Source organism: Gracilinanus agilis, chromosome 5, assembly GCF_016433145.1.
Source record: "Gracilinanus agilis isolate LMUSP501 chromosome 5, AgileGrace, whole genome shotgun sequence".
In the NCBI taxonomy this organism is placed as follows: Eukaryota; Metazoa; Chordata; class Mammalia; order Didelphimorphia; family Didelphidae; genus Gracilinanus; species Gracilinanus agilis.
Genome location: NC_058134.1, coordinates 112,618,050 through 112,644,456, shown reverse-complemented (window position 1 = coordinate 112,644,456; position 26,407 = coordinate 112,618,050). Strand labels below are relative to the sequence as shown.

The 26,407-nt window shown below is 38.3% G+C and overlaps 1 protein-coding gene across 1 annotated transcript in view; it reads right to left on the bottom strand.

Moving 5' to 3' along the window:
• CREB3L2 (cAMP responsive element binding protein 3 like 2) overlaps positions 1 to 26,407 on the bottom strand; it is a 165,859-nt gene that overhangs the window by 26,594 nt on the left and 112,858 nt on the right. Inside the window, exons 3-6 of the mRNA XM_044678496.1 lie at positions 19,222 to 19,382; positions 14,001 to 14,088; positions 9,629 to 9,807; positions 5,107 to 5,253 (exon numbers count right to left, since the gene is read on the bottom strand). Coding sequence (XP_044534431.1) covers positions 5,107 to 5,253; positions 9,629 to 9,807; positions 14,001 to 14,088; positions 19,222 to 19,382 — 575 coding nt within the window. The remainder of the gene's footprint in view (positions 1 to 5,106; positions 5,254 to 9,628; positions 9,808 to 14,000; positions 14,089 to 19,221; positions 19,383 to 26,407) is intronic.

The following is a 26,407-nucleotide window of genomic DNA, read 5'->3' as shown; positions in this document are numbered from 1 at the left end:
TCTAATCATTCTAGTTCATTAATAGCTCTTTTTAATATACATCCGGAATTGTGCTTGGTGCTACATATATGATCTGATTAGCACAGAGGTATTTTGTCTTCTTGTGATTTAGACACTAGACCACTATGTTAACCTGAGAATGTCTTAATTTTTTGGGATCACTGTTAGCTCATATCAAGCTTGTGGGAAATTAAAACCTCCAGATTTCTTTTCATATAAATGAAGTCCAAGACAGGTCTTTCTTCCCTATATTTGTACAACTGAGTTTTTTTTTTAGCTTAAATTCACATCTTTACATTTATTTCTGCTAAATCCTATCTTGTTAGCTTTGGCACAACATTCTAGACTCTTGATATCTTTGTTCTATGAATCTTGAGTTCATTGATTACCATTATTCATCATTTCAAGCTTTATTTTCATCTGGAATTTTGGTACTTTAATAAATATGTGTTGAAAGAATGAATGAATATTCTGTGTCATTATCCAGGTCACTATGAAGTATAAGGTTTTGTGGTATTCTAGTTGAGTACAGAAATTTCCTTTCAGGATGACATAGTACCAATAATCAATGGCTGCAAACCCATGAATACTGTCAGACTTCCCACATTTGGTCATTTGTCTACACAGATTTTATCTTTTTTTTACCTTTAATAATATTTATTTTTTTAGAAAAGTTAATATGGTTACATGATTCATGCTCTTACTTTCCCCTTCACACACCACCCCCGCACTCCCCCCACCTATGGCTGATGCACATTTCCACTGGTTTTAACATGTGTCATTGATCAAGACCTATTTCCAAATTGTTGATAGTTGCATTGGTGTGGTAGTTTCGAGTCTATATCCCCAATCATGTCTGCCTCAATCCATGTGTTCAAGCAGTTGCTTTTCTTCTGTGTTTCCACTCCTGCAGTTCTTCCTCTGAATGTTACCCACATTCTTTTCCATAAATCCCTCAGAATTCTTCTGGGCCTTTGTATTGCTGCCAGTACAGAAGTCCATTACATTCTATTTTACCACAGTGTATTGGTCTCTGTGTACAATGTTCTTCTGCCTCTGCTCCTTTCACTCTGCATCAATTCCTGGAGGTCTTTCCAGTTCACATGGAATTCCTCCAGTTTATTATTCCTTTGAGCTCAATAGTATTCCATCACCAGCATATATCACAATTTGTTCAGCCATTCCCCAATTGAAGGGTATACCCTCATTTTCCAGTTTTTTGCCACCACAAAAAGCGCAGCTATAAATATTTTTGTACAAGTCTGTTTATCTATGATCTCTTTGGGGTACAAACTCAACAATGGTATGGCTGGATCAAAGGGCAGGCATTCTTTTATAGCCCTTTGAGCATAGTTCCAAATTGCCATCCAGAATGGTTGGAAAAGTTCACAACTCCACCATCAATGCATTAATGTCCCAATTTTGCCACATCCCCTCCAACATTCATTACTCTCCCCTTCTCTCACTTTAGCCAATCTGCTAGGTGTGAGGTGATACCTCAGAGTTGTTTTGATTTGCATTTTTCTAATTATTAGAGATTTAGAACACTTTCTCATGTGCTTATTGATACTTTTGATTTCTTCATCTGAAAATTACCTATTTATGTCCCTTGCCCATTTATCAATTGGGAATGGCTTGATTTTTTATACAATTGATTTAACTTCTTGTATATTTGAGTAATTAGACCCCTGTCAGAGTTTTTTGCTATAAAGATATTTTTCCCAATTTGTTGTTTCCCTTCTGATTTTGGCTCATTTGTCTACAAAGATTTTAGAAACAACCTGTTCAGATGCTGAAAAGAAGATGCCCTAAAGATATCTAATGTTTCTAGCCTAGCAAATCTATTAGTAAGATTCAGCAAGGTGGAGTGAATAAAAGGCTGGTATTGAAGCCAGAAAGACATAGATTAAAATTCTGTTTGTGGCACTGTGTAACTCCCATGGACAGTTAACCTCTGTGTCCCAAGTAACTCCCTAACACAGTGATAGGCAAACTTTTTAAAGAGGGGGCCAAAGGAAAGGAAATGCTCATCTGTCGGTCTGTTTTTAAGGCAACTCTTTCAAAGTTTCATTGTATTGTATCCTACTCATTGTATTCGTCAGATTAGGAATAATGTCTCATGGCAGGATAGAACATTTCAGGAGGGCATATCTGACCCACAGGCAGTAGTTTACCCATCACTGCTCTAGGAGAATAAGTTATACTGAACTTGCTGATATTCCTCAGTGGAAATTTCACAGTGGGTTTCCTGCATTGATGAATGTATAAGTATGAGCCTCTACCTTTCCCCATCTTCCTATCTCCCTACTTCTCATAAAAAAAATCTTCTCAATAAAGTATGTGCTGAATTACCTACCCTATGTTTGCCCTTTTTCAAATACTCATGAAACATTTGCTTAACAAATCATTTAGGAATTTTGCTGGGGTTAATATCAAACTCCTTAATCTGTAGTTTCCATAATCCAAAAGTTTCTCCTCAAGACAATATTTCCCTATCATCTATTCTTCCTCATAAAGGCAGATAGATGGCTCAGTGGATAGAGTGCTGGGCCTAAATTTAAGAAGATCTGAGTTTAAATCAAGCCTTAGACACTCCCTAGTTGTGTGAACCTGGGCAAGTCACTTAACCCTGTTTGCAATAGTTTCCTCATCTATAAAATGAACTGGAAACTTTGCCAAGAAGACCCCAAATGGGGTCCCAAAAAATCGAACATGACTAAATGACTAAATGACTGAACAGCAACACCAATAGTATTCTTTGTCACTTCTCAAAGATTACAGACCATAGTTCTCACTGTTTTCAGGTTCCTCTTTGACTTGTTGGGCCTAAATCTTTGAAATACCTTAAAAATATCTAGGTGTTCCTTTTAATTATCTCCTACTAACTTGGGCTATAATTCTCTACAGCATATTCCTAACTTTCCAATGTAAAGGTCATTTAAATTTACTCATTAAACTTTTTCCTTAGCAGCCAAGTTTAATAGCATTTTTATACATTAGTGTTTAACAGACAGGTTTCTGTTGATGTGATTTGAAGTTATTTGAAGTTATTAAAAATCCTACATAAAAATAAAACATCTTAAAATTACATTTAGACATAGGGATATTTAAGAAAACAATAAAATGATTTATTCATAGAGGCAAAGAATTTTATATGTCACTAAGTGTTTTTATCCATGAGATTGAGTATAGGTGTTATGTGTTTATGTTGTATGTGCACTTTGTTAATAAGTTTCAGACTAGAGAATGAGACCCATCTTAAATCCTTCACCCTTAACCCCTAAAAAAACTATTTTGAAACTCTCTGGCCGTGTTCCCATATAAAGAGACCTCTGGCTAAAAAGGCTTTCCATCCTGTCTTTTCCTCTTCAATTCTGTCCTTACCTGCTGAGTTAGGAATAGTGATTCTGGTTTCCTCCACAAGATGCTCTCTATCATCCCCTCTGATATCATCAAATTCTATCTAGCAATACTAGGGGAGGGAAGAAGAGCCCCTGAAGGATGGTATTCTCAGCCTTCTCTTAACCTCTCCTCCTCACTATCAGCATGTCTTTTTTTTTCTCTTCCTCCTTCCTTCTTTCACCTTTTCCTTTGCAGATTCTCCTCTGGTTATGCTCTTTCCTCCTTCATGGGCACTACTGAGTCTTCCTAGGAACCTTTTTGCTGAAGAACTTTCTGAAGTCAAGTCAAGAGGAAGGATTGAATACAAATGAAGAAGAGGCTATCAGAGAGTGATGATGGACAGTGAGAAGTCTTGTGACTGCTCCTAATGTAATGACTCAGGGAAGAAGTAACAGAACCAGCTAGAAACTGAGGCCAGATTTGAACCTACATAAGGAATTATAGGACCTCAGTTGGAAGGGACTTCAGTGGCCATCTAATCTAACCCATACACAAAAGCAATCTCTATGAAAACATATTTGATAAGTGGTCATCCAGCCTCTGTCTGAAGATCTCCAATGAAGGGGAACTTCCTAACTCTCTATGTAACCACCCATTGCACTTTTGGAGAGCTCTAACTGTTGGGGGAAGTTTTTTGCAACAACAAACTTAAACTGGCTTCCTTGAAATTTCTACCCTTTGCTCTTGGTTTTTCCTTTCAGAACCAAACCAAGCAAGTTTAATCCTTCTTGCAATAATGGTCCTTTGAACACTTGAAGAAAGTAATCATGAATCTTCCTTTATCCCGGCTAAATAGATCCAATTCCTTTAATCAAACCTCATATGACAAATTCAAGGCCCTTTGCTATCTTGGCTGCACTTGACTGGACATCTTCTAGCTTACTTACCAATGTCCATAAACTGTGCCCTGAACTAAACACAAACTCCAGATGAAATCTGACAAGGGCACAATGGGCTTATCATCTCCCTGTTCCAAAAATGTGTTGGTGTTCAGTGGTGTCCAACTCTTTGTGATCCCATTTAGGATTTTCTTGGCAGAGATTCTTGTTTGCAATTTCCTTTTCTTACAGATGAGGAAACTGAGGCAAATAGGGATAGGTGACTTGTCCAGGGTCACACAGTCAGTAACCATCCTAGAAAGGATGCCCCTCCTAATGAAGCCAAGGATTGTGTTAGCTTTTTTGGCTGCTACATCATACTACTGACATACATTGAAACTTGCAGACTACTAAAATCCCTAGATCTTTTCAGAGCAAATGCCACCTTTATATGCCTCTCCAATCATATATTTGTGGAACTTGGTTTTTATACCCAATTCCTAGACAACATTTATCCCTACTGAATTTTTTCTAGTTATTCAGCCCAACGATCTAAGTTTTTTGATTATATCGACTCTGTCCTCTTGTGTTAGCTATCTCTCCCTAATTCATGTCATCTGCAGATTGGATAAGAATACCTTTTATGCCTCTATCCAAGACACTTGGCACAAGGAAAAGAACATCCCTGGAGTTCTCCACTCCATTGATCCCAAACAATAACTCTTTTGAATCTGGTCGTCCAATCAGTTCAGAGCCCTTCTAATTATATTATCATCTAAACCATATCAGTGAAAAGAAGTTGGAAAGGACCTCTTCTGGCTATGTATACAATGCCTTAATGCCCACAGAGCTAATTCCTGGTGTCACCCAAAACCCAGGTCCTCACCTTGTTCTTGATTTTCCTCCTGATTTTCTTCAAGGCTTTTTCTTCTGCTTTTGTTAAAGGCAGTTTTGTTGGGATAGGGTATCCCTCAGCAATCAGTGTCCTCTTCTCCTCCTCTGTCAGAATCAGGGGGCCTGACCCTTGGAGTTTCTATGAAGGCCCAGGGATAAAAAAAGAGGCAAACAAAACTCATTGAGCACACGAAATCATATCTTTGAACTAGTCAGCAAAGGAAGTGATAGATGTTGCAATCAGTCTATAAGGTCATTCAGAGTAGGGACATTTTTTTCCTGTGTATCCCCAGCATTTAGTATGGTGCCTGGAGTGTAGCAAGTGCTTAATAAATGATTGTTCACTTGACTTAAAGGAAAAAGCAAAATGGACCCCTATTTGTGTTCAATGAGTACAGTGCCTGTGTACTTGAATGGAAGAAGGGGCTTGGGTCTCCTCTCTCCTTCCAGGTCTCTTCCAGGCCTCAATGCATGGAACAAATACATTATTTTGCATTGATTTAGCTTATGTTTATAAATAAACAGGAGCAGACCCAGCCTAGGTCCAGTCCCAGGGTATTAAAGAATACCAGCACTTTGCACATCCTACATAGTTAACTGATCATTTGTCAAACTGAATTGAGGGAATATCTAGTAATCAGTGTGGGGAAAATGATCAGTTCCTTTCTATGGTTACTCTGTGAATATGTGGCTATCAGTATAACAGAAAACTGAAGACTTGTGAGAAACCAACCACCATGGAGGAAAGAAGTTAAATCTTCCACAGTCCATGTGGTCAGCACCAGACTACAATCATTTCTTGCTTTCTACAGAATCAATGCACTGCTCTGATTTCAAGCTTGTCTCAAAAATTGAATAGAAAAAGAGAAGACCATGCATTATCCTAGGGGAATGAATGAGAAGATCATTTCTTGCTACCTCCTTGATAAGTACAGAATGGAATAAAGGACCTTGCACCCTTAAAAAAGAGCACTGAGGATTCAGAGTCCAGTGAGATAGCTTTACATTCCAGATCTGCCCTTTATTCCTGTGTGACCTTGGAGAAAACATTTAACTTACTGGGCTTCAGTTCCTTTATCTATAAAATGATGGGCTGGACAAAATGATCTGATGTCCCTTCCATCTCTAAAAATATATAGTGTTTATGAATATTTCCCCCAAAGGACAAAAGAAAAATATGAAAAGTAAATGAGTGGAATCTTAGGCAGAGCCAGAATTCCTAGTGATTATCAAGACCTTGGACAAATGAAAGTTTCAGTTCAAACTTCTTTTACAAAAATGGTTTTTTTGGTGGGAATGGGAGAAGGAAAGAGATGAGGTGGGAAGAGGAGAGATCCTGGAAAAGGACACTGGACCAGAAGTTTAAAGATTCAGGACAATTCACTTAATTTCTCTGAACCTCAGTTTCCTTATCTATAAAGGGGGCAATAATACCTGCCCTGCTTTACAGTGTTACCCTGTGAATCAGATGAAATAATGGGTATGCAAGTATTTTGTAAACTAAAATGTACTACACAAACACAAGGGAGTGCACTATTGTACTTTTCCAAAGGCATCTTTGCAAGGTGAATTCAGCAAGTTCTCTGCTGCTTCAGGTCACTATCCCTTCTTTTCATCCTCAGAAACAAGTTCATGGACATGCGATAATCATGCCTAGCTTAATACTTCTAGAAATATTAGACAAGAAATGTTCTGTAGAATCTGTATTCAGTAGAATACAAATATAACACAGGATGCAATAGGCTGTGTAAGAATGAGAAATATAACATGTATTACTGTGTGGCCATGGGGAAACAAAGTAAGAGCCCTGTCCTGGGCCCTCTTCTTTTCCCCCTCTATTCTACTTCACTTGGTGATCTCATCAGCTCCCATGGATTTAATGACCATCTCTATACTGATAATGATCATATGTCTTTCCTGCTCCATCCTCTCTTCTGACCTCCAATCTCTTATCTGTAACTGCCTTTCAGACAAGACATCCTGTAAACATTTAAATTTAATTTATTCTCTTTCCCCCTAAACCACCCTCTCCACTCCCCTACCTTACCTATTACATTTATTTTTCTTACCTATTACTTTTGAAGAAAACCACAACCTCTCAGTCCCACAAGGTCGAATCTAGGAATTATCCTAGATGCCTCACTATTTCTCACCCCACGCCTTTTTCAATCTGTCATCAAGGTCTGCCAATTTTACTTTTGCAACATCTCTCTGATACACTCCTTTCTATCCTCTAACACTGTCGCCACTCTGGTGCAGGCCCTCATCATCTCACACTTCCATTATTCCAACAGCCTACAGAGGAGGCTGCCTGTTTCAACCCTCTCCCCACTCCAATCCAACCTCCATTTAGCCACTAACGTGACCAGACATGCTATCTGGTGGCTATCAGGGCATTCTCTCTAGCTCCCCATGCCTGGAACTCTCTCTCGTCTCTGATCTGACTACAGACTACCTTGACTTCCTTTAAGTCCCAACTAAAATCCCACCTTCCTCAGGAAGCCTTCCCCAGCCCCTCTTCATTCCAGTGCCTTCCCGCCAGTAATTATTTTCTATTTATCCTACATAGAGCTTATTTCTATATATTTATTTGCATGTTATCTCCCCTATTAGACTGTAAGCTCCTTGAGGCAGGGGCTGCCTTTTGCCTCTTTTGTAATCCTGGCATTTAACTCAATGCCTGGTTCACAGCTGGCACTTAACAAATGTTCTTTGATTAAATGATTGAGTTGGCTTGTATGTTAGCTAAATATGTGGTTTAACGAAGTACTTTATTAAAAGATAACTTTTTATTGAGCTGTAATACTGTAATAAGCCAGGAATCTTATGAGGTTACACAAATGTAAAACATGATCACTATCTCAAAGGTGCTCACAATATAGGTCAGGAAACAGAACCAATATGCATGAAATACCTAGATTTAAATACCCAGATATGCATGTGTGCACTTATATGCACTTGTGTAATTAAAAACACAGATATAAGTAGATGTGTTTATATATACCTGTGTACATGTGTGTGTTGACCGTGTTGGGAGCCCCCTCTCTTATGTAAAGTCCCCCTGCCAATGCAGATCAGCTCCTCATTTGTAATTTAGAGGATTATTTGCCTGATCAGAGTACTCTGGGAAGGACTCAAATCTAAGTCTTCCTCAATCTATGGCCCCCTCTATCTATGCCATGCTGCCTCTCTCAGAGAAGAATAATTAAGTATCGAATTGTGCATGATGTGAAGTGGTTTGATACAATGAATAGAGAACTGGCCTTGAAATCAGAAAGACCCACCGCAGTTACATGCTGGCGTTATGACTGAGTAAATCACAATCTCTCAGCACCCCCATGTGCCTCTCAAAGACTGTAAATTCAAGATCTGTATTGGTAGAAAGTGTTTCTTACTTCTTATCCCAAAGAAATAACCAGTCTGTACCAAAAAAGATAATACATTAAAATTGGGGGGGGGGGGAGTGGGAGTGAAAAGTAGCTGGGAAAGGGAGATATTGAGTATAAAAAGACTACCTAGAAAACTGTGGCTGTAAAACCAAGAGCAAGGCAATCTTATTCTAGATCAGAGGGCAGGAGCAGGAATGAAAGAAGGGCGAATCCAAGGGGGTAGTTTCAAAAAAAAAAAAAAAGGAGGGGCAGGATTTAATAACAATTGGATATTAGAGGCAAAAGAGAGAGGAAGCCCAGAATAACTTCAAGATTTTTAGATGGAGTGTCTTCAGAATGATAAGTGAAAAAAAGGAACTTTTTCATTCCACTGCAGTCCAGAGAAATAGAACTGAAGATTCAGGAAATTATTTTTAATAAAACCACATTGGATGACCTTCAAGTAAATGGAGTCCTTCCTCCTCCCAAAAGCAGCTGGCAAGAATGTCGCGCCTGGGCATCAAAAACTCTCTCTCTTTAGGAACTACACAGAAGTCCTTATATATTCCATGCCCGATAGACCTACAACTGAGATCCAGATCAATCTGCTTGGGGGAAAAGCTAACTCAAACTCTGTGAGGCAGTTCCATAGAGATCTGGCTCACAACCACCCTGGTTGTTGGTGTGGAGGTTACCTCAAGCTGCCCAGTCCTGGAACACAATAACACTGTAGTTAGGTGGCCAAAAGAAATGGGATTTTTACATATTTTAGAACTTGACTTTGTTCACGCAGAAGAGAGTAGAAAAAAAAAAAAGAGCACTAGGCTTGAAATGAAGACAGCAGGGTTCTAAACCCACCACTTTGTGAGGGGACACATCATTTTACTACCCTGGACCTCAGTTTTTTAACCTGTAAAATGAAAGTCAAAGTGGCAATCCCAAAGGTCCCTTTTAGCTCTAAAATTCTATGAAAATGTTTTCATGAGGTACTTTTTAATTCACTGAAACTTTAACTTTAAAAAAAATTTCATGTTTATCACTTATAAAACATGTAAAAACAAGTATTAAGTGGGGCCTGATTTGATGGAGATATTATGAACAAAAATAAGAAAAACTCATATGCAGAGTTTTCTCATTATTACTTACATGAGGTGCTGTCAGAAGAGGGGAATTGGAAAGGGCTGAGGCTGAACGAGAGGTCACCTTCCCTGGCCCCTGGGTGGGACTGGATGGTGTCAGGGATGGGCTGGGGCTCTGGCTCCCCTCAGAATCACTGCCATGACTGCTGGGAGGGGTGGGGGGTAGATGCAGGTGTTCCACAACTGCTGGAAGAAAAGAAAATGATGTTTCTTTCTTGTAAGGAACAAGAAAAACAATAGTGAAAAAATGACCTTATTCATTTACCTGCAGTCAATTAGGAAGAAGGAGAGAGAGTTGTCTAAAGCATTCTTGACTCTCCTTTCTTGAGTTTTAGCCTTTGTCAGTCGTTAGTCATCACTTGACCACGAACAATTGCTTGTTTTCTATGAGCTTTGATGTCCATCATGATCATCATTTCTATAGTGTTTTAAGGTTTTCTAAGCACTTCACATACATCTCCTTTTAACTCTCATGATAACCCTTTGAGATAGGTATTATCATTATTATTCCCATTTTATAGATGAGGAAACTGAGGTGTGAAATGGTTAAAGTGATTTGCCTGTGGTCATATAGCAAGTAAGCATCTGGAGCAAGATTTGAATTCAGGTCTTCCTGAATCTAAGTCTTATGTTCTATCAATTATTTTCAATGGGAATAATGCTACCAGGGCTATTGTTTGAACAAAAGAAATATGAAATAATTTTGCTAATGGGACTGAAATGCAAAAAAAATATGCTGATTTAGCTTCTTCTGACAATTTCAAAATTACTTCTTTCAAATTCATCTAACAGAATTTGACACTGTGGCTGCTGACAACTGCAAGGGTAACAGTGATATATCCAAATCCTGTAAGCAACAACAAAGCAGCAGACAGAAGAGGGCATGGACTGGCTTGAGGTTAGAGTCTCAACTTTGAAACTTCCACTGCCAAAACAGTAGTAAGAGTTAGATGAATAGACAGAGTTAGAAGAACCCTTAAAAGTTATTTACTTCAACCTCTATCACATGAATTTTATAAAGCTCTTCTAAGATATATTCAAAACAAAGTTCTGTATTCCCTATCTGAAGGCTTCCTTTATGGGGACGTATTACCCCTCCAGTCAACCAATTCTGTTTTTATCAGCTAATTGCCAGTATGTATCGAAGGTAAGGCTTGATCTCATGTCTTCCTGACTCCAAGGCTAATTTTCCATCCACTATGCTATGTTGCCTCTCTATCATCATTATTATCATCATCACCATCATCATCACCAATCATGCAATTTTGCACAGGTTACCTAACCTCTCTGGGTCCCAGTTCCCTCATCTATAAAAATAAAGGCAAAGTGCAATCAGTGGTTTCTGTGGTCTTTTTCAGCTCAAATAATATATGAACAGAGCATCTATAAACCCAAAAGTGATTAAAGAGAACTATTAGCTTGAATTATAGAGCTTACCAATTTGAAATTCTTGGAGACCACATAAATAAGATGGGTTTTGATAGCTATACAGAAGGATAAAATTATAGGAAAACCTCAAGAATTGTGATAATCTTAGCTAGTGATGAAAATACACATTTAATATTTTTAAAAAACTCAACAATTGAAAATCTAACGCCAAATTTAAAACATTTAAACCATGAATTGGGAGAAAGCTAGACTTCCTTAAGGGCAAGAACTTGGCACACCCAGATAAGAACCAGGGTGTCTGGGGTATATTACAATGAATATAAAATTTCCCAAAGAAAGCATATTTTCCTATTGCATAATTATGAACAGTGTTCTATGCTATGTGCAAAGGAGACATATCATTCATTCATCCATCAATCCATTCAGTCCGAGTTTATTGAGTACCTAAAAATGTTCTCTCCATCTTGTCAAACACCAGCTGCTGAGACACATGATTATTTATTTCTAAGAACACTGTTGAGTGGTGGGAGAGTGGGTATACAGATAGGGAAGCAGCTTCTCCTATCACACACTCATTTTTAGAACTGTGAACTTGTTATGATTTAGTCTTTGGCCTTGTATGGTCTGGTTGCCCTTGCTGAGGTATACCCAGTCATCTTCTGGTTCTCCTTTCTCTAGCCCTCATCATTATTTCTTTTTCTTATTATCTCTAGTCTCTCTTATTCACTTTGTTGTCCCTTCTTCATCAGACTCTCTTTCTTTCCAGGTTATTTTATCTTGTCCATTTTTGCTTTCTCTGCTTATGTTTTCCAATGATCCCCAAGACTAAAAAGGTTTCCTACAATATTCTATGCCTTTTTATTCCAATCAGCCTACGATCCTGGCTACAGTCCCTCACTCAAGCAGGAAAACATAGAACTTGGTCAGAACTCAGGCACTACTGGGAGATCTACCATTATTCAGTGCTCTCACAATATGATAAATACTCATCATCATCATATTGTGAGACGCAAAACAAAGAATCAATCAACCCAACCAAGTTCTTTGCAATTTTCCCTAAATACCACTCAATTTGTATTGCGCCAATCAGCCAAGGGCCAGGAGCTTTATCTACTTAGCTCTTACTAAATTATCCCTCTATGTCTCTCCTTTCCAAACAGAGACACTCCACTCACATTATTCTCTTAGAAACAGAAATAGGGGAAGCATGGGCCAAATGTGACTCCACTGTTTCCTGTTTGATGAAAGCCATCCAGTGGCCTCCAGGTGGCTCAGCATCAGTTTTCTAAAGCTCATTTGAAAAGAAAAGTAGTTCTCTGGTTACTGAAGAGCCTCCAAGGCAGGGGACGGCAACATATGGCTCTTTCTGTAGTAACCATAAAGTCAATTTTTTTTCAGGTGCTGTTACAGGAGCGCGCACTGTGAGCACTGTACGGCTCTCATGAAATTACATTTAAAAAATGTGGCATTTATGGCTCTCAGCCAAAAAGGTTGCTGACTCCTGCTCCAAGGCATGAAGAGGTGCACATGTACTTTATTTTTCTATATGCATTTTATTTCTCCTGGAAACGTTCCTCTTCAAAGCACCTAAATGGTATACATTCAACATTTTGTATAATGTGTCAAGACAAATTCAAAAGACAAGATTTGTTGGAAAGTCTGCTACCTCCTTAAGAGATACAAACAACCTTGCCTAAAAGACCACCTTTCACATTCTACTTCATACCATATTATTGTTAGGATACATAGATCCCAAAGTTTAATGCTCTCAGTATGAACAATAGCTGCTCAGCAGTCCATGGTATAGTGAACAGAGGACTAGTCTTAGAGGCAAGAAGCCCTAGATTCAAGTATAGCCTCTGATACATACTGGCTGTGTGAGCTTGGGCAAATTACAATCTCCCAGTGCCCCAGGCAGCCCTCTAAGACTATAGGAAAAGAAAAGGTGCTTATTTGTATGGACAGAGAAAGTTTCCTCATTGGGTGTTTCCTACAGCAGTGAAATCAAAGGTCTAATCCAACAAAAAGTAACAACTTAAATTTATAAAGTACTTTAAAGTTTATAACACTCTCTATATACATCATCATTTCATATAACATTTTTTATGAAGACTGGGATGTAAGTGTAATCCTCATTTTATACACAGGAAACAGAGGTTCAAAGTTAAGAGACATGGTCAGATTTATCTGTGCTCGATCAAATCCCTTTTGCAGCAGTGTGGTAGAAGGTTGAAGAGAGAAAAGATTTTATTTTGATCTCTCCTTCCAGTCACTCTGTCTTGAAACCTGGGAGTCATCCTAGTCTCTTCCTTCAACATATCTAATCAAGTCTCAAATCTTGCTGATTTTATCTCGTTAGTATCTTTTGAAGCCATTCCTCAGCTCCAAGTGCTCATTAGCTCCTGTGTAGACTAATGTTAATAATCTCTCAATTGGTCTCCCTGTCTCCAGGCTATCCCCTCTCTAATTCTTCACATAGTATGTATAATTTGACCAGACACTCCACTGCTCACAAACCTTTGATGATTCCTGATTGCCTCCAGGATAAACAGAACAATCTGATTCCAATCTAACTTTTCAGCCATGCTTCATTCTAACTCCTTCCCATGTGCTAAACTCTTGCCTCCTCTCACCTTCATGCCCTGATGTTTTACAGATGATTAACTATTCTCACAGCCCTGGGGATCAGAAAAGAGTAAAGTGAAGGTATTGAAAGCCACTGTCTGCTGGGGGGGGGGGAACAGAGATTAAAGTGAATATAATACTGGCATTATGTCAGTCTATGGTAAAGTGGGATTTGATTTTCAGAAATGGGATTTTAAAGGAAGCTCTTCAGTAAAACATCTATTGCACAAGGTTGGGTGTAGTTAAACTGCCCCAAGAGGCCTATTACACATTATCCCAACTCCTCCCACATACCCTTCCTTGTCCCCCAGCCCTTGTGCAACCTGAACTTATAACCACAAATGAAACACTGAGAATGAACAAACCTTCCTTGGAAGAGAAGTTTAAGAACTGATCCACTTCATGAGGCTCCAGTTTAATCTTGGGAAGTAGTTTCAGGCTTGGGGACTTGACCTAAAGAAAGAATTTCAAACAAAATTTTGAATTGCTTTTTGTTTTTTTGTTTTTTTCATTTTAAACAAAAGAATAACAACATAAGGCATAGCTATTGAAGAGCTGTTTGTCCCACTTTTTCTTTATCTGAGGACACCCCACCCAACTTCCACTGAAAGCTAACTAATAGAGACTGAGTTATTTCTTTCAAAAGCCATTTGATTTACTACAAATTCTTTTCCTTAATCCCCTACAAAATCACATAAAGTAGGTGGAACCCCCAAATGAAAATTTTGAAAGCTAAAGGTCACATACCAATGGGGCCTCCCCCCAGTGGTACAACATTGCAGTGGCATTTTATTGCAGAGGAAGTCTAATAATGCTTTTAGTGACTGTCTTTTATATACAATAATACAGTTGACTCTCCACCCAGCAGCAAAGATGAGTGTGTACTGAGCCATCCACAATCTCGCCAACATAACAAATGACAATCACCTGTGAAACAGCAGGTTAAGAAATGGTCTGTGGTCATAGAACAACCAAGCTAACTGACCCAAACAAGGGATCACGCTTTTGCCCTTGGCTTTATAAGCACCACGATCTAAACCAACTAAATTAATAGCACCTTAGCAATGACAGCAAGGAAATAGCTTATAAACGTGTCAGAAGCCTAGACCCTTAAAAAAGGATCCTAGGATAAAAGATTTGAAGCTGGAGAAGGTAAGTTCCTCCATTAAAATATAAACTCTTAAGACTTTATATCCACATAGTGTATTTGTAGCCTTGGGACCTGGCACAGGGCTTGGCATAAGTAGGCACTTAATAAGTATTTATTGATGATTAACAAAACTGAAGTCTTCCTTCTTCACTTTACAAATGAGAAGAGGCTCAGACAGGTTGACTAACCTGGTCAGGGTCACTTGCAAGTAAAGACAGGAGTTGCACCCACAGCTTGCTAATTCCAAGTCTAAAACTCTCTCCACCATGCCACTTTGCTGCCTAAGATGAAGAGATTCATAGATTTTTTTTCTCTCATGATGTTTTCTGTGCCAACCAGGTAGAAGAAGAAAAGGATTTAACGCTATTTTGTCTGACAATGTGAAGCTTTATAATTCTATTCCTGCTTGATTATCAGCTTCTAGGACAAGTGATTATCCTATATAAGACAGGCTCACCTGATAGTCACATATTTTTGTAATATTTTTATGCTTTTTGTGCAATATCTTGTGTAATTCTCAGAGTTTTTGTAAAAGTAAGAAAAGAGGTATGAGTAGGTAGATAATATTTTCTTGATTGCCTTGGAAGAAGTAAATATGTATTGATGACCAAAATAAAAACTATTACGGATAAAGAAAATAGTCAAAGAAATTCTTTAAAATCCATTCCATTTTGTTTTTGTTTTCCTCCTTTGGTTTCATCTTTTCATGTTCTTTGGATAATTTGGGCTCTTTTGCCAGGCTTTCCATAAAGTTGTCTCTCTCTCTCCATTGCTTTTTGCTGTTTTATGAGGTGATACTGCTCATAATCTTATACTACTCTCCTCTGCAAGATTCTACAAATGAGTTTATATTCTGAAACTCATGCTGACCTTGGCGACTCTATTTCCTAGCTTGGCAAGGAAATCAAGAGTTTATTGGTTAAGGAAATTTATAGGTTATTTTGGCTTCCTAAAAGTGGCAATTGATTTAAATTAAATTTCCTCAGGAAATGGTGATAGTCTCCACTGATGTCAATTCTTTTATCCATTTCCAGCTTTTGAACATCAACATTATAATGTTGTAGCTATTTTAATTGCACTCCATAAATTCTTCTCACAGAAGCAGCATAGAGTAGAAAGCTGGCCTCAGATCCTGGATGACCTTGGTTCAAGTCCTACTTCTGCCACTGTAATGGAGGATTACCAGGATGTTAACTAAATTATCTGTGGGTTCACAATGGGCTGAGGGAGACAGAAATGACAGATGGACAGGACCAAACAAGGTTGGGAGACCAGGGTTTACTGCCAAGGACGTGACTACTACTGAGGTGGCAGTTGGGCCCAACTGCTACTCTGCAGTATCAAGACTAGGCCTATGGAAGCCAGCAAGTAAAGGCAAGGTTTATAACAGTTTAATTGGGGAAAACAATAATAAAGGATGGAAATAAGGATTCTACACTTACAAGCTAAGGGCAAACCACAGGGTCAAGGGAGGGACTTATCTACACTAATCTAAGACCTAAGCCTGGCAAGGCCCAGAGAATAACAGGACTGGAATGGGAATCCTCACAGTAGAGTCCAGAGATGTTTTCAGGGTGCCAGGAACCAACTCCTCCAGAACTGATGGTCCAAAATAGCCCAGTAGGGAGAGGAAGTCTACAAGCTGTCCACCAGATCACAGATCATTCCCTACTCAGTGCTGTCATGCAGGATAGACGTATTCTGCTTCCAACCTGCACCACACTCCAGGATCCCAGGGAGTCAGGGTGCAACTCCACTAGCTCCGAGGTCCCCCAGGGAATCAGTTACTACTTGTCCCAACCACCATGGAGTCCTTCTCAGAGAGTGCAAGCCACTTCCTGCTTCCCCATTCCATGTGGAATTCTCCAGCCCTTCCTGTTAGGTCCAATACTAATACTAAGCTAATAACTAAATAATAATCTTCCTCACAACACCACATACTGGCTATATGACTCCAGGCAAGTAAATGAATGTTTCAATGTTCCAAGCAATTCTGCAAGACTATCAGTTGCAGAGAAGCTCCTGATCTTCACTAGCAGAGGAAGTATGGTATATATTCTTCTCATTTTTATTCTTTCATCTAATTTGGCATGCTTTAGTGTTTGTGTTAAGAAAGTGATAATCTTACTGCTTACAGACAGCTGGTTTAGAAATGACTCCCAAATGGGTAAGGAGGCAATTCCTTCCTTTTAAGGCATTGTCAATTTCATTTTTGTATATGTGTGTGATGCTCAACATGGCCAGCATCTTCTAACTCTTTTCTTTATGAAAACATTCATAACAGATGAGGACTTTACATTTTTTTGGTAGTGACTACCATTTTCTTTTTTTTTAATTTAAAGATATTTTATTTTCCTAATTATAAGTAATAATAATTTTCAACATATATTTTCCAAAATTATAAGGTCCAAACCATCTCCCTCCTTCCCTTCCCTCCTCCCACTCAGAGATTATAAGCAATTTGATCTGAGCCATGCATGTATTATCATGAAAAATACAATTAAATATTGGCCATTGTTGTAAGAGCACACCATACAAAACCAAATCCCCAAAATAAAACCATAAATACACTGATGTAAAAGATAGTATGCTTTCATTTGCATCCATCCAACTCTAACAGTTCATTCTCTGGATGTAGATAGCATTCTTTGTCATAAGTCCTTCAGAATTGTCCCAGATCATTCATTGTATTGCTGAGAGTAGCCAATTTTTAACAGTTGACCATCATACAATATTGTTGTTACCATGTACAATGTTTTCTTGTTTCTGCTTATTTTGCTCTACATCAGTTCATATAGATCTTTCCAGCTTTTTCTAAAATCATTCTGCTTATTTCTTATAGCAACTCTGTATTTTCTATAAGCCCTTAACTTCTTTCCTTCTTAATATTAAACTATGTTTTCTAACTTTTTTTCTGTTTTCTTCTATGTCCAGTTGGTACTGAAGTCACTACAGGTGAAAGTATTTGCTAATTTCATTTTGAGGGTCTTACTGTGTTCTGTATACAACTTATTTCCTTCCTCATCCTCTGCAACAGATGTTAAACATTGCTGTCTAAGCTACAATTATCTTCATCATTTTCTGCAAATGTTCATCATGAGCACTGATTGCACACAATCAAATATCCTATGAAATTACATTTCTTGTTGCCTTTGGAAACCAAATAAAAGCAACTTCACTAACACTTCTAACTGCCTTTCCAAAGAGAACTTGTGATCCACCCATACATTTATCTCCAAGTCCCTTTTAGAATTTGATTACATTTATAGTCAAAATGTCAATATTTGTATGATTCCATTTCTCCAGTAGTTTGTTGACTCATTGGTTATGGGACAAGGAGCTTACATTTAGAATGCCAACAGCTAAGCTAATGTTTATAGATGGTCTAAAAGCTATGTAATTCTTACTAACTTCTTCCCCCCTTTCTGGCATCCTGCTACCATTACTACAGAAGCAGAAAAAGTCTATATAGGACTGAGTGCCATTCTTTTTTTTATTATTCAAAGATATTTTATTTTCCCAATTACATGTAATCATAATTTCCAACATACATTTTCCAAAATTATAAGATCCAAACCATATCCCTCCCTCCCTAACCTCCCACCCAGAGACGGGGGTGGGGGGTGAAAAGAGAGAGAGACAGAGACAGAGAGACAGAGACAGAGACAGAGAGACAGAGAGACAGAGAGACAGAGAGAGACAGAGAGAGAAAGAAAGAGAGAGTGAGTGAGTGAGTGTCAGTCAAATCATCTGGATTTGGTGATCTCTACTATAATCCCATACAATTCTAAGACTCTATTTTTATGGTATTGGGATCTACCTCTATTAAGCATGGTAAATAACTAGATGGAAAACAAGAAGAGCTAAGTTATTAAGGTTATGAAAATTGCAATAAAAAACAAAAATAAAACTGAATTAAGAAAAAAAGAACCTATGGTTATGGAATCAGATAGTAGAAAATCAATTATGCTTTCATGAAAGCAGGAGGACACTTGCCAGTGATGGAAACATCAAGTCAACAAAGTCCTCCAAAGTGCTACATTTAACAAAAGAAAATGCTTTTCAGAAATGTGACAATTCCCAACAATCACATAAATGCATTCATTTGTATTGTGGAGTGGCCCCACTAGGACCCTTCTCTCACCAAAACCTTTCCATTCCAATCTACTAAGACATCATTTTTCTCCATGATAACAAATCTCTGGTTTTAGAGTGGAAACTAATTGAGGCTATAGGATTTGTCAACCATCACCTTTTATGGGGCATAAAGATGTCAGAAAATGCATACCTTTATTACAAAAGACAAATCAACACTATCTGGGTCTTGAATATTCTAGGTTCAAATCTGGGTGAAAAGGGAAATCAAAAGCTTTGTTGAAGAAAGATAATCTGCATTTTTTTTTCATTTTAGCTTGTGAAACGGAAACAGAGTGTACCTCAGCATCATTCTGCAGTTGGGGATCCTCACTGCCTAGAGGGGCAGAAGCTGTGGTGATGGTCAGAGTGACAGATGGAACAAGGCCAGGAGATTCGCACAGGATGGGTTCTGTCTTGATGGTTGCTGAAGTCAGGCACCATTCCTCACCTGCCAGATTAGCTGTTGGAGAAAGATAATGCCCAAAAGTTAGAATCAATGAAGGTTTAAGATAAAATGAACAAACATGATTACCAACTTTCCACTCCATGGAGAAATATTCCAAAGTTAAAAAAAAAAATAGAGTAAGTGTAAGCACTGTCACTTTTCAAACAAGTCTCAATCAACTACTGGTGGATCCCTCAGCCACTTGTACCATTTAGTTTCCCAGTTTCTCTTACCTCCCTTCTTCCCATTTTCTCTTATTTCCTTTCTCCTCCCTGTTTTTCCTCCTTTTGTACCTAAGCCTTAGATGATAATTATCTTGAAGATCTCAAGAAAGCATGGCCCCCTTTTCCTCAAAGAAAAGTGCTGGGCGAAGCATCAGGATGCCATGATTCTAGCTGTCCCTGATTTCTGGAACTGAGTCATTCATCACTAATGCCTCCCACAGTTTCTGCCAAAGTCTAAATTCTGCAACAAAACAATGGGAAGCAGATAGGAAGAACCACCATTTTATTTGTAATGTATTTTGAAAGTTCCTCTTGTTCTTACCAGGTTAGTTCAAAGCTATGACCTAAACAAAGCCTTGAAGAAACAGGAAGAAGAGGGAGAAAGACAAGGTAACAATTAAACCATGGAGAGTAGTAAATAAACTTCCAAGCAAGAAAAAACAAACTATTGGGCAGGGACAACCTAAGACAGGCTACAATTGGTTTTAAAGTGAGATGGAAAATTCCAAATTTAAATTTCAGAACAAAATGAAAAACTAAAAATGATAAATAAATTAAATGCAGGGGAAATGTTGGGAGTGAAGATGGAGAAGGGACAAAGTGAGATGGTTAAGTGGTGAAGAGAGTAATCATTCATATTATCACCACAGTTTCATTGAAGGACTCTGATAATTATTGAATTATTCATTTATTTTTCAATTAACCACCTTTTGTTTTTTATATCCAATGAACTGCTTGGGAGTGAGGATAGACAATACAGAATCTGAAAGGAAAAGTTCAAGGAGCCACTAATAATTAGCAACCAATCAGAAATAAAGCATCTCTGAAATAAGACGTTAGGTCAAAGGTTTCATTCAATTTTTAAAAACTCAATTTCAAAGCACCTTTTTTACAGTGTACATGATAAAGTATGCCTCTAGGCTTTCTAAATCTACTTTATTGAGGACAAAGTCCATCTGAATAAAATGGAGGTGGATGATTTCTTCCTTGGGATAAATTTGGAATGTATCTTACTTCAATTAGTAATCCCTCTCCTCCACTTTATTTTCTAAGGAAACAAAATCATGGGCCAGAGTTTTGTTGGTTGGAAAGGTCTGGACTTTTAGAGCCAAGTTTATGGAGCTGTTGCACCTCCTGGTGATTCATGGGTATTTCCACTGACTTGAACAAAATATACATCACAACCTGGCAGAGGGAGGAGGGGCAAGAAACAAAGGGCTTTTTGATGGAGACTGGAAGAGTGAGACCACACTGTACTAGAATTGAGTTCTAAGTCAAGTAGAAACTTAAGTTTCTAGTTTAGGGAGACAGTAGAAGGCAAAGCAGAGCTCAATACCTTTCTCTGCTTCCAAATAGAGGGAATCAAGGAGTTTCCCTAGGAAATATACATCCGAATCTTCACATCAAATCCATCATCAATCCTAATCAAATTTTTTGCAGCTTTTGATACTACTACCTTCCTTCCCCCTTCTGGATACTTTTCCTCTTCCTTTGATTCTAATAACTATGCTGTCTCTTGGTTTTCCTCCTGCCTCTTTTTTTTTTTTTAACCAGCTCTTTCCATGTTTTTTTTCCTTCCTTCCCTTAATTTCTAAGGGTTAGTATACTCAAGACTATTCTAGTGTCTTTGGGGACTCATCTACTTAAATAGTTTTAGTTTTCACCCCTGTAGATACTTGAATCTATATCTCCTGCCTTCAGTCTCTCCCCCAAATCCAGTAACCTCCAGCTGAATACTGTACACTTTTATCTGAATGCTGTCTTGACAATGCTAACTCAATATTTCTAAATCTCATCATTTTTCCTACAAAACCTGCCCTTTCTCTTAACTTGCCCACTATCTTCTCAGCTACCAAGCATCATGACCTTTGGGTCAGCTTTGTTTCTTCTCCTTCATTCCCCCACATTCAATAAATTGCTGAAACCTTTCAATTCTACCTCCATGATTACTTGCTCATGGCTTAAGGGCAACCTTGAAACTAGAAAAACTTGAGTTCAAATTCCTACTTCCAGCACATACTGGCTGTGGGACCCTAGGCAAGTCACAACCTCTATGAGCTCTAAGCAATTCTCTAAAAATATGTCATAGTGAAGGTGCCAACCTGCATAGAGAGAGGGAGTTTCCTCACTTGCGAAGTCCTTATTTCAGTGGAAATCAAAGATCTAGTCTCTATACCTGTCCTGTCACAAATTTTCTCTGTAAATTTTTGATGCTCCATTCCCTCTATGCCTACAGCAGACTCCCCAGATATCTCCAAATATTAGAAACTGCTTCCTTTATGTCTGTTTCTAGGAACAATCTTCCCTTCTTGATTCTCTGGTGCCATTGTTTCAGTTTTGCACCCCTATCTTTCTCAGTTCCTTGTACAAAGTAGATACTTAGGCAATGTCCATTGAATTCTCTGTTGGCAAATGAATCCACAAACTACAAAGATTGGAGTAAAGTTGGCAAGAGAGGTTTTGGGGATAGGAAGTTCGGCAACATAAAAGAAGACACTCCAAAGCAGCAACTCTCGCTTACATAAAATTCCATAACTCATAAAGCATTTTTTACAAGAATATGCAGATTGTGATAACTTTTACATCCCCTGTACTGCAGATGGGGTAACAGATTCAATGAGCTTAACTAACTCACCCACGATCAACCAGGGGATAGGGGCAGAGTCAGGACACCAACCCAAGTCTTCTGACTTTAAGCCCAACTCTGAATTCCTCTGTCTTTCAAGCTTAACAGGACAACCATTTCTCTGTTCATGAGAAAACTCTGATGTCACCCACTGCTTATAGGCAGCATTACTGTTCTCATTTCAGGATTTTATTTTCTGGAACAATATGCCTACCCATCATGCAGCAAGAAAGATGAATGAAACATAACCTTCCTCCATATTTAAAACATAAAGCAGCAGCCCTGAACACAATTCCTTTTTGATAGCGAGATGAAGACAGGCCCCTCTGCTGCTGGTTAAGTTTACAATGATGAAACCTAATCTAAATGGCTGGCAAGAAGAGATGCAATTTGAATAAATGGAGAATTGAAGATGAAAATTAATACAGAGCCTGTAATTAGATCCTCTAATCTATCCTAGCCACGCTAAAACTATACTTTTCTTCTCTATGATGAAAAGAGGGAAGGAAGAAAATAATCTTTTATATAGCACCAACTATGTGCCAGTCACTGTACGAAGCTTTTTACAAATATTTTCTCATTTGATTTTCACCCAAACCCTATGAAATATATTCTGTTACGTCCATTTTATAGTTGAAGAAACTGAGGGAAATAGAGATTAAGTGATTTATCCAGGTTCACAGCTAGTATTAAGTCTGTTTTTGGACTCAAGTCTTCCTGATTTGAGGTTCATCATGCTATCCACTGCACCACAGAATTGTCTCATGAAGAAAGGTTGTAGCAATCACAGAAGGGTGGATCCTGGAACAATGGAAAGAGCACTTGGATTTAGAATCTGGGGACCTTAGAATCTTGACTTGGTCTTTTGCTGTGTGTGGAAGTTTAAACCCCATAAGCTCTAAACTTTCCATTCTAAATTTGTGATCCTATAAACCTGTGCATTTATTCTCTAAATGCCCAGATATCCAAAGGTCAACTTTAAAATACTGATAAGATCAATAGTGCCTGAGGGGACAGAATGGTGTGAAATAGAATCCCAGAATTCTCCTTGACTAAAAACAAACAAACAAACAAAAAAACAAGTCTTTCTCTGAAACAATGTGTCAAATCAGAGGTCATGTGCTGATTATTCCAACCAGTGAGGTTCACTCTTTCCACCACACAAACACATGGCTGAATGGCTCTGAAAGGTTTTTGTTTATTCATTTTGTTTTTCAAAGAAACTCATCTCATCTTAGGGGAGCCCTAATCCACTTCTTCCTCCAGATAACAGTAAAGAGGAGATGTTTCTGGATCTGCAAAATATGGAGTCAATCCACTAAGAAGTTGGAGTACTTCCAGAGAAGGAGCAACCAAGATTTTGAAGATAACAGAGACCACGCTATATAAAGACTGGTTAAGGATTTTTAGCTAGTACCATTAATATTACAAACATTGTGTACAAACCTTTCTCTAGGGTAGAAGCAATTCTTATGCTAAGACAAAGGACCTTGTTTTGTTTAACTATTTTGAAAACTGTATTTCAACACCTAATAAAAAGGCATAGACTTCACCTGACTGCAAAAGGGGTCCATAACACACACACACACACACACACACACACACACACACACACACACACACACACAACTAGTTAAGAACCCTTGAAGTAAGGTTTGTGCTATTCCTTTAAAAGACTGGCATTTGGGGGGCAGCTGGGTAGCTCAGTGGATTGGGAGCCAGGCCTAGAGACGGGAGGTCCTAGGTTCAAATCTGGCCTCAGCCACTTCCCATCTGTGTGACCCTGGGCAAGTCACTTGACCCCCATTGCCTACCCTTACCACTCTTCTGCCTTGGAGCCAATACACAGTATTGACTCCAAGACGGAAGGTAAGGGTTTTAAAAAAAAAAAAAAAAAAAAAAAAAAAAAAAGACTGGCATTTGTTTCCCAAAGGAACACTATTAAAAATAAAGTGGATTAATATGTTTCTTTGGGGGGGGGGGAGAAGGGGGTATCTGGCCAGTTGTGACCTTTGGTACCATGTAGAGCCATGGAAAGAAGGTTTGGGAATTCAGTTGTTCACTGTACATTGTACCCACTGTCACCTACAAAGTTGTATCTATACCAGTCAAAACCATAATGATTGCATTAGAAAACTGATAAAGAGGGGCATCTAGGTGGCTCTGTGGATTGAGAGCTAGACTTGAGTTCAAGTTTGACTTGAGATCATTCCTTAGCTATGTGACCATAGGCAAGTCACTTACTCCCAATTTACTCCCAATTGCCTAGTTCCTACTGCTCTTCTGCCTTGGAACCAATACTTAGTATTGATTCTAAAGCAGATGGGTAGGGTTTAAAAAAGAAAAGAACAAAAAACCTAAGAGAAATATACTGTCTTTCTCTCAGGAGAGAGAAGGGAGACTGAATTCAGAATACAGTATCAATTAACAGAAGCAATCGCCACTTAAAATGATTTCCCTTGTTACAAGGGAGGAATCAAGAGAGAATAGGGAAAAATGATTGCAGTATAAAAATAAGACATAAATGGAACTTTTAAATGCCATGCCTAAAAAAAAATCAATAAATCCCCATGTGTGTGTATTAATTAGGAGTCTTACCAAGAGAATGCACATTTATATTTCACATTCAGAAATTTTAAAATATATTTCATTTTCATGTTATACAAAAGCTAGATGGTATAGTGAATAGAGCCCTGGACATGGAATCAGAAAGATCTGAGATAAAATTAGGTCTCAGACAATGGATGGTAATGTGATCCTAGACGAGTCATTTAACTATTGTCTGCCTCCATTTATGTACCTATAAAATTGGGATAATAATAGTATCCATCTCCCTGGGTGGTTGAGAAGATAAAATTAGATGTTTACAAAATTCTTTGCAAACTCTAAAGAAACATATAATGCTAGCTATTTCATTATTATTACTATTGGTTGTTCTTACTATTATTTACAAGTAATCATCCAGGGGAATATAAGGCTATATATAAGAAGCACAAAGCGTACATTTGTTAAGGGTTCTTCCTTACCTGCAAATATTGATCAAAGTTTGCTTCTCATTTATGACAGGAGTATGGGGAATGCATTACAGCAGAGGATAAGGGCATCCAAGTGGCATAGTAGGGTGCTGGGCCTGAAGTCAAGACTTGAGTTCAAATCCAGATTCAGATGCTTCCTAGCTATTTAACCCCAGACAAGTCACTTACCCCCTTTAGCCTCAGTTTCCTTATCTGTAAAATGGGGGTAATAAAAGCATCTACCTCCCAAGGATGTTGTGAGGTACAAATGAGGTATAATTGTCTAATGTTTAGCATAGTCACTGGAATACAGTAAGCACCATATAAATGTAAGCTATTATTACCATTATCATCATCAAGGAGATTTTACAGGTCAAAAAACAAGGAGGATGCCTATGAGAGTCACAGTCAAGCTTGGAGAAACTGAGCTGAAATTAATTCATATGACTACAGATGATGTCTAGCCCATTAAGATAGTCATGGATCATGCTTTATGGGGCATGTCCTTGATTGATCTCATGTGATTATAGCATGAAATAGTTGCCTGATTTGATCAGTTAGTCAAACCATCGTCAGACACTTACTGGCTGGTGACCCTGGGCAAATGACTTATTTCCTATGTGCCTCATTTTCCTCCTCTATCAAATAAGCTAGAGAAGGAAATGGCAACCACTCTAGTATCTGTGCCAAGAAAACCCCAAAATGGGGTTGCAAACAGTCAGACATGACTGAAAAACAACCAAACCCAATCAATTTTACTTTAATCTCTAGGATGTTGGTGGGTTTAGAAGGGGCACAGTGGCAAAGGGGACCATGTCTTAGTGCATCAGGTTCCTGGAAATGACTAGTGTCCTAAAAGAGATTGCTTTGAAAGTCTGTTTGTTTGGAGTTTTTTTAAAATTTAAATAAGTTGATCACATCATAGAACATTTACAGATTGACTATTCGCTAATCCAACCATGTCATCTAATCTAAAAGATCACATTTAAGCCATTACATGGAAGATACTATAAATGAATATTCTTGAATTAACTGATCCCACCAAATATATCACAAAATAAAGTATTCTAGGCCTGGCTCTACTGATAACCTTCTTAGTGATTCTGAACCAGTCACTTAATCTCCCTGGGCCTTAGTTCCCTCTTCTGTAAAATGAGGGTGTTCATTCACTAGAAG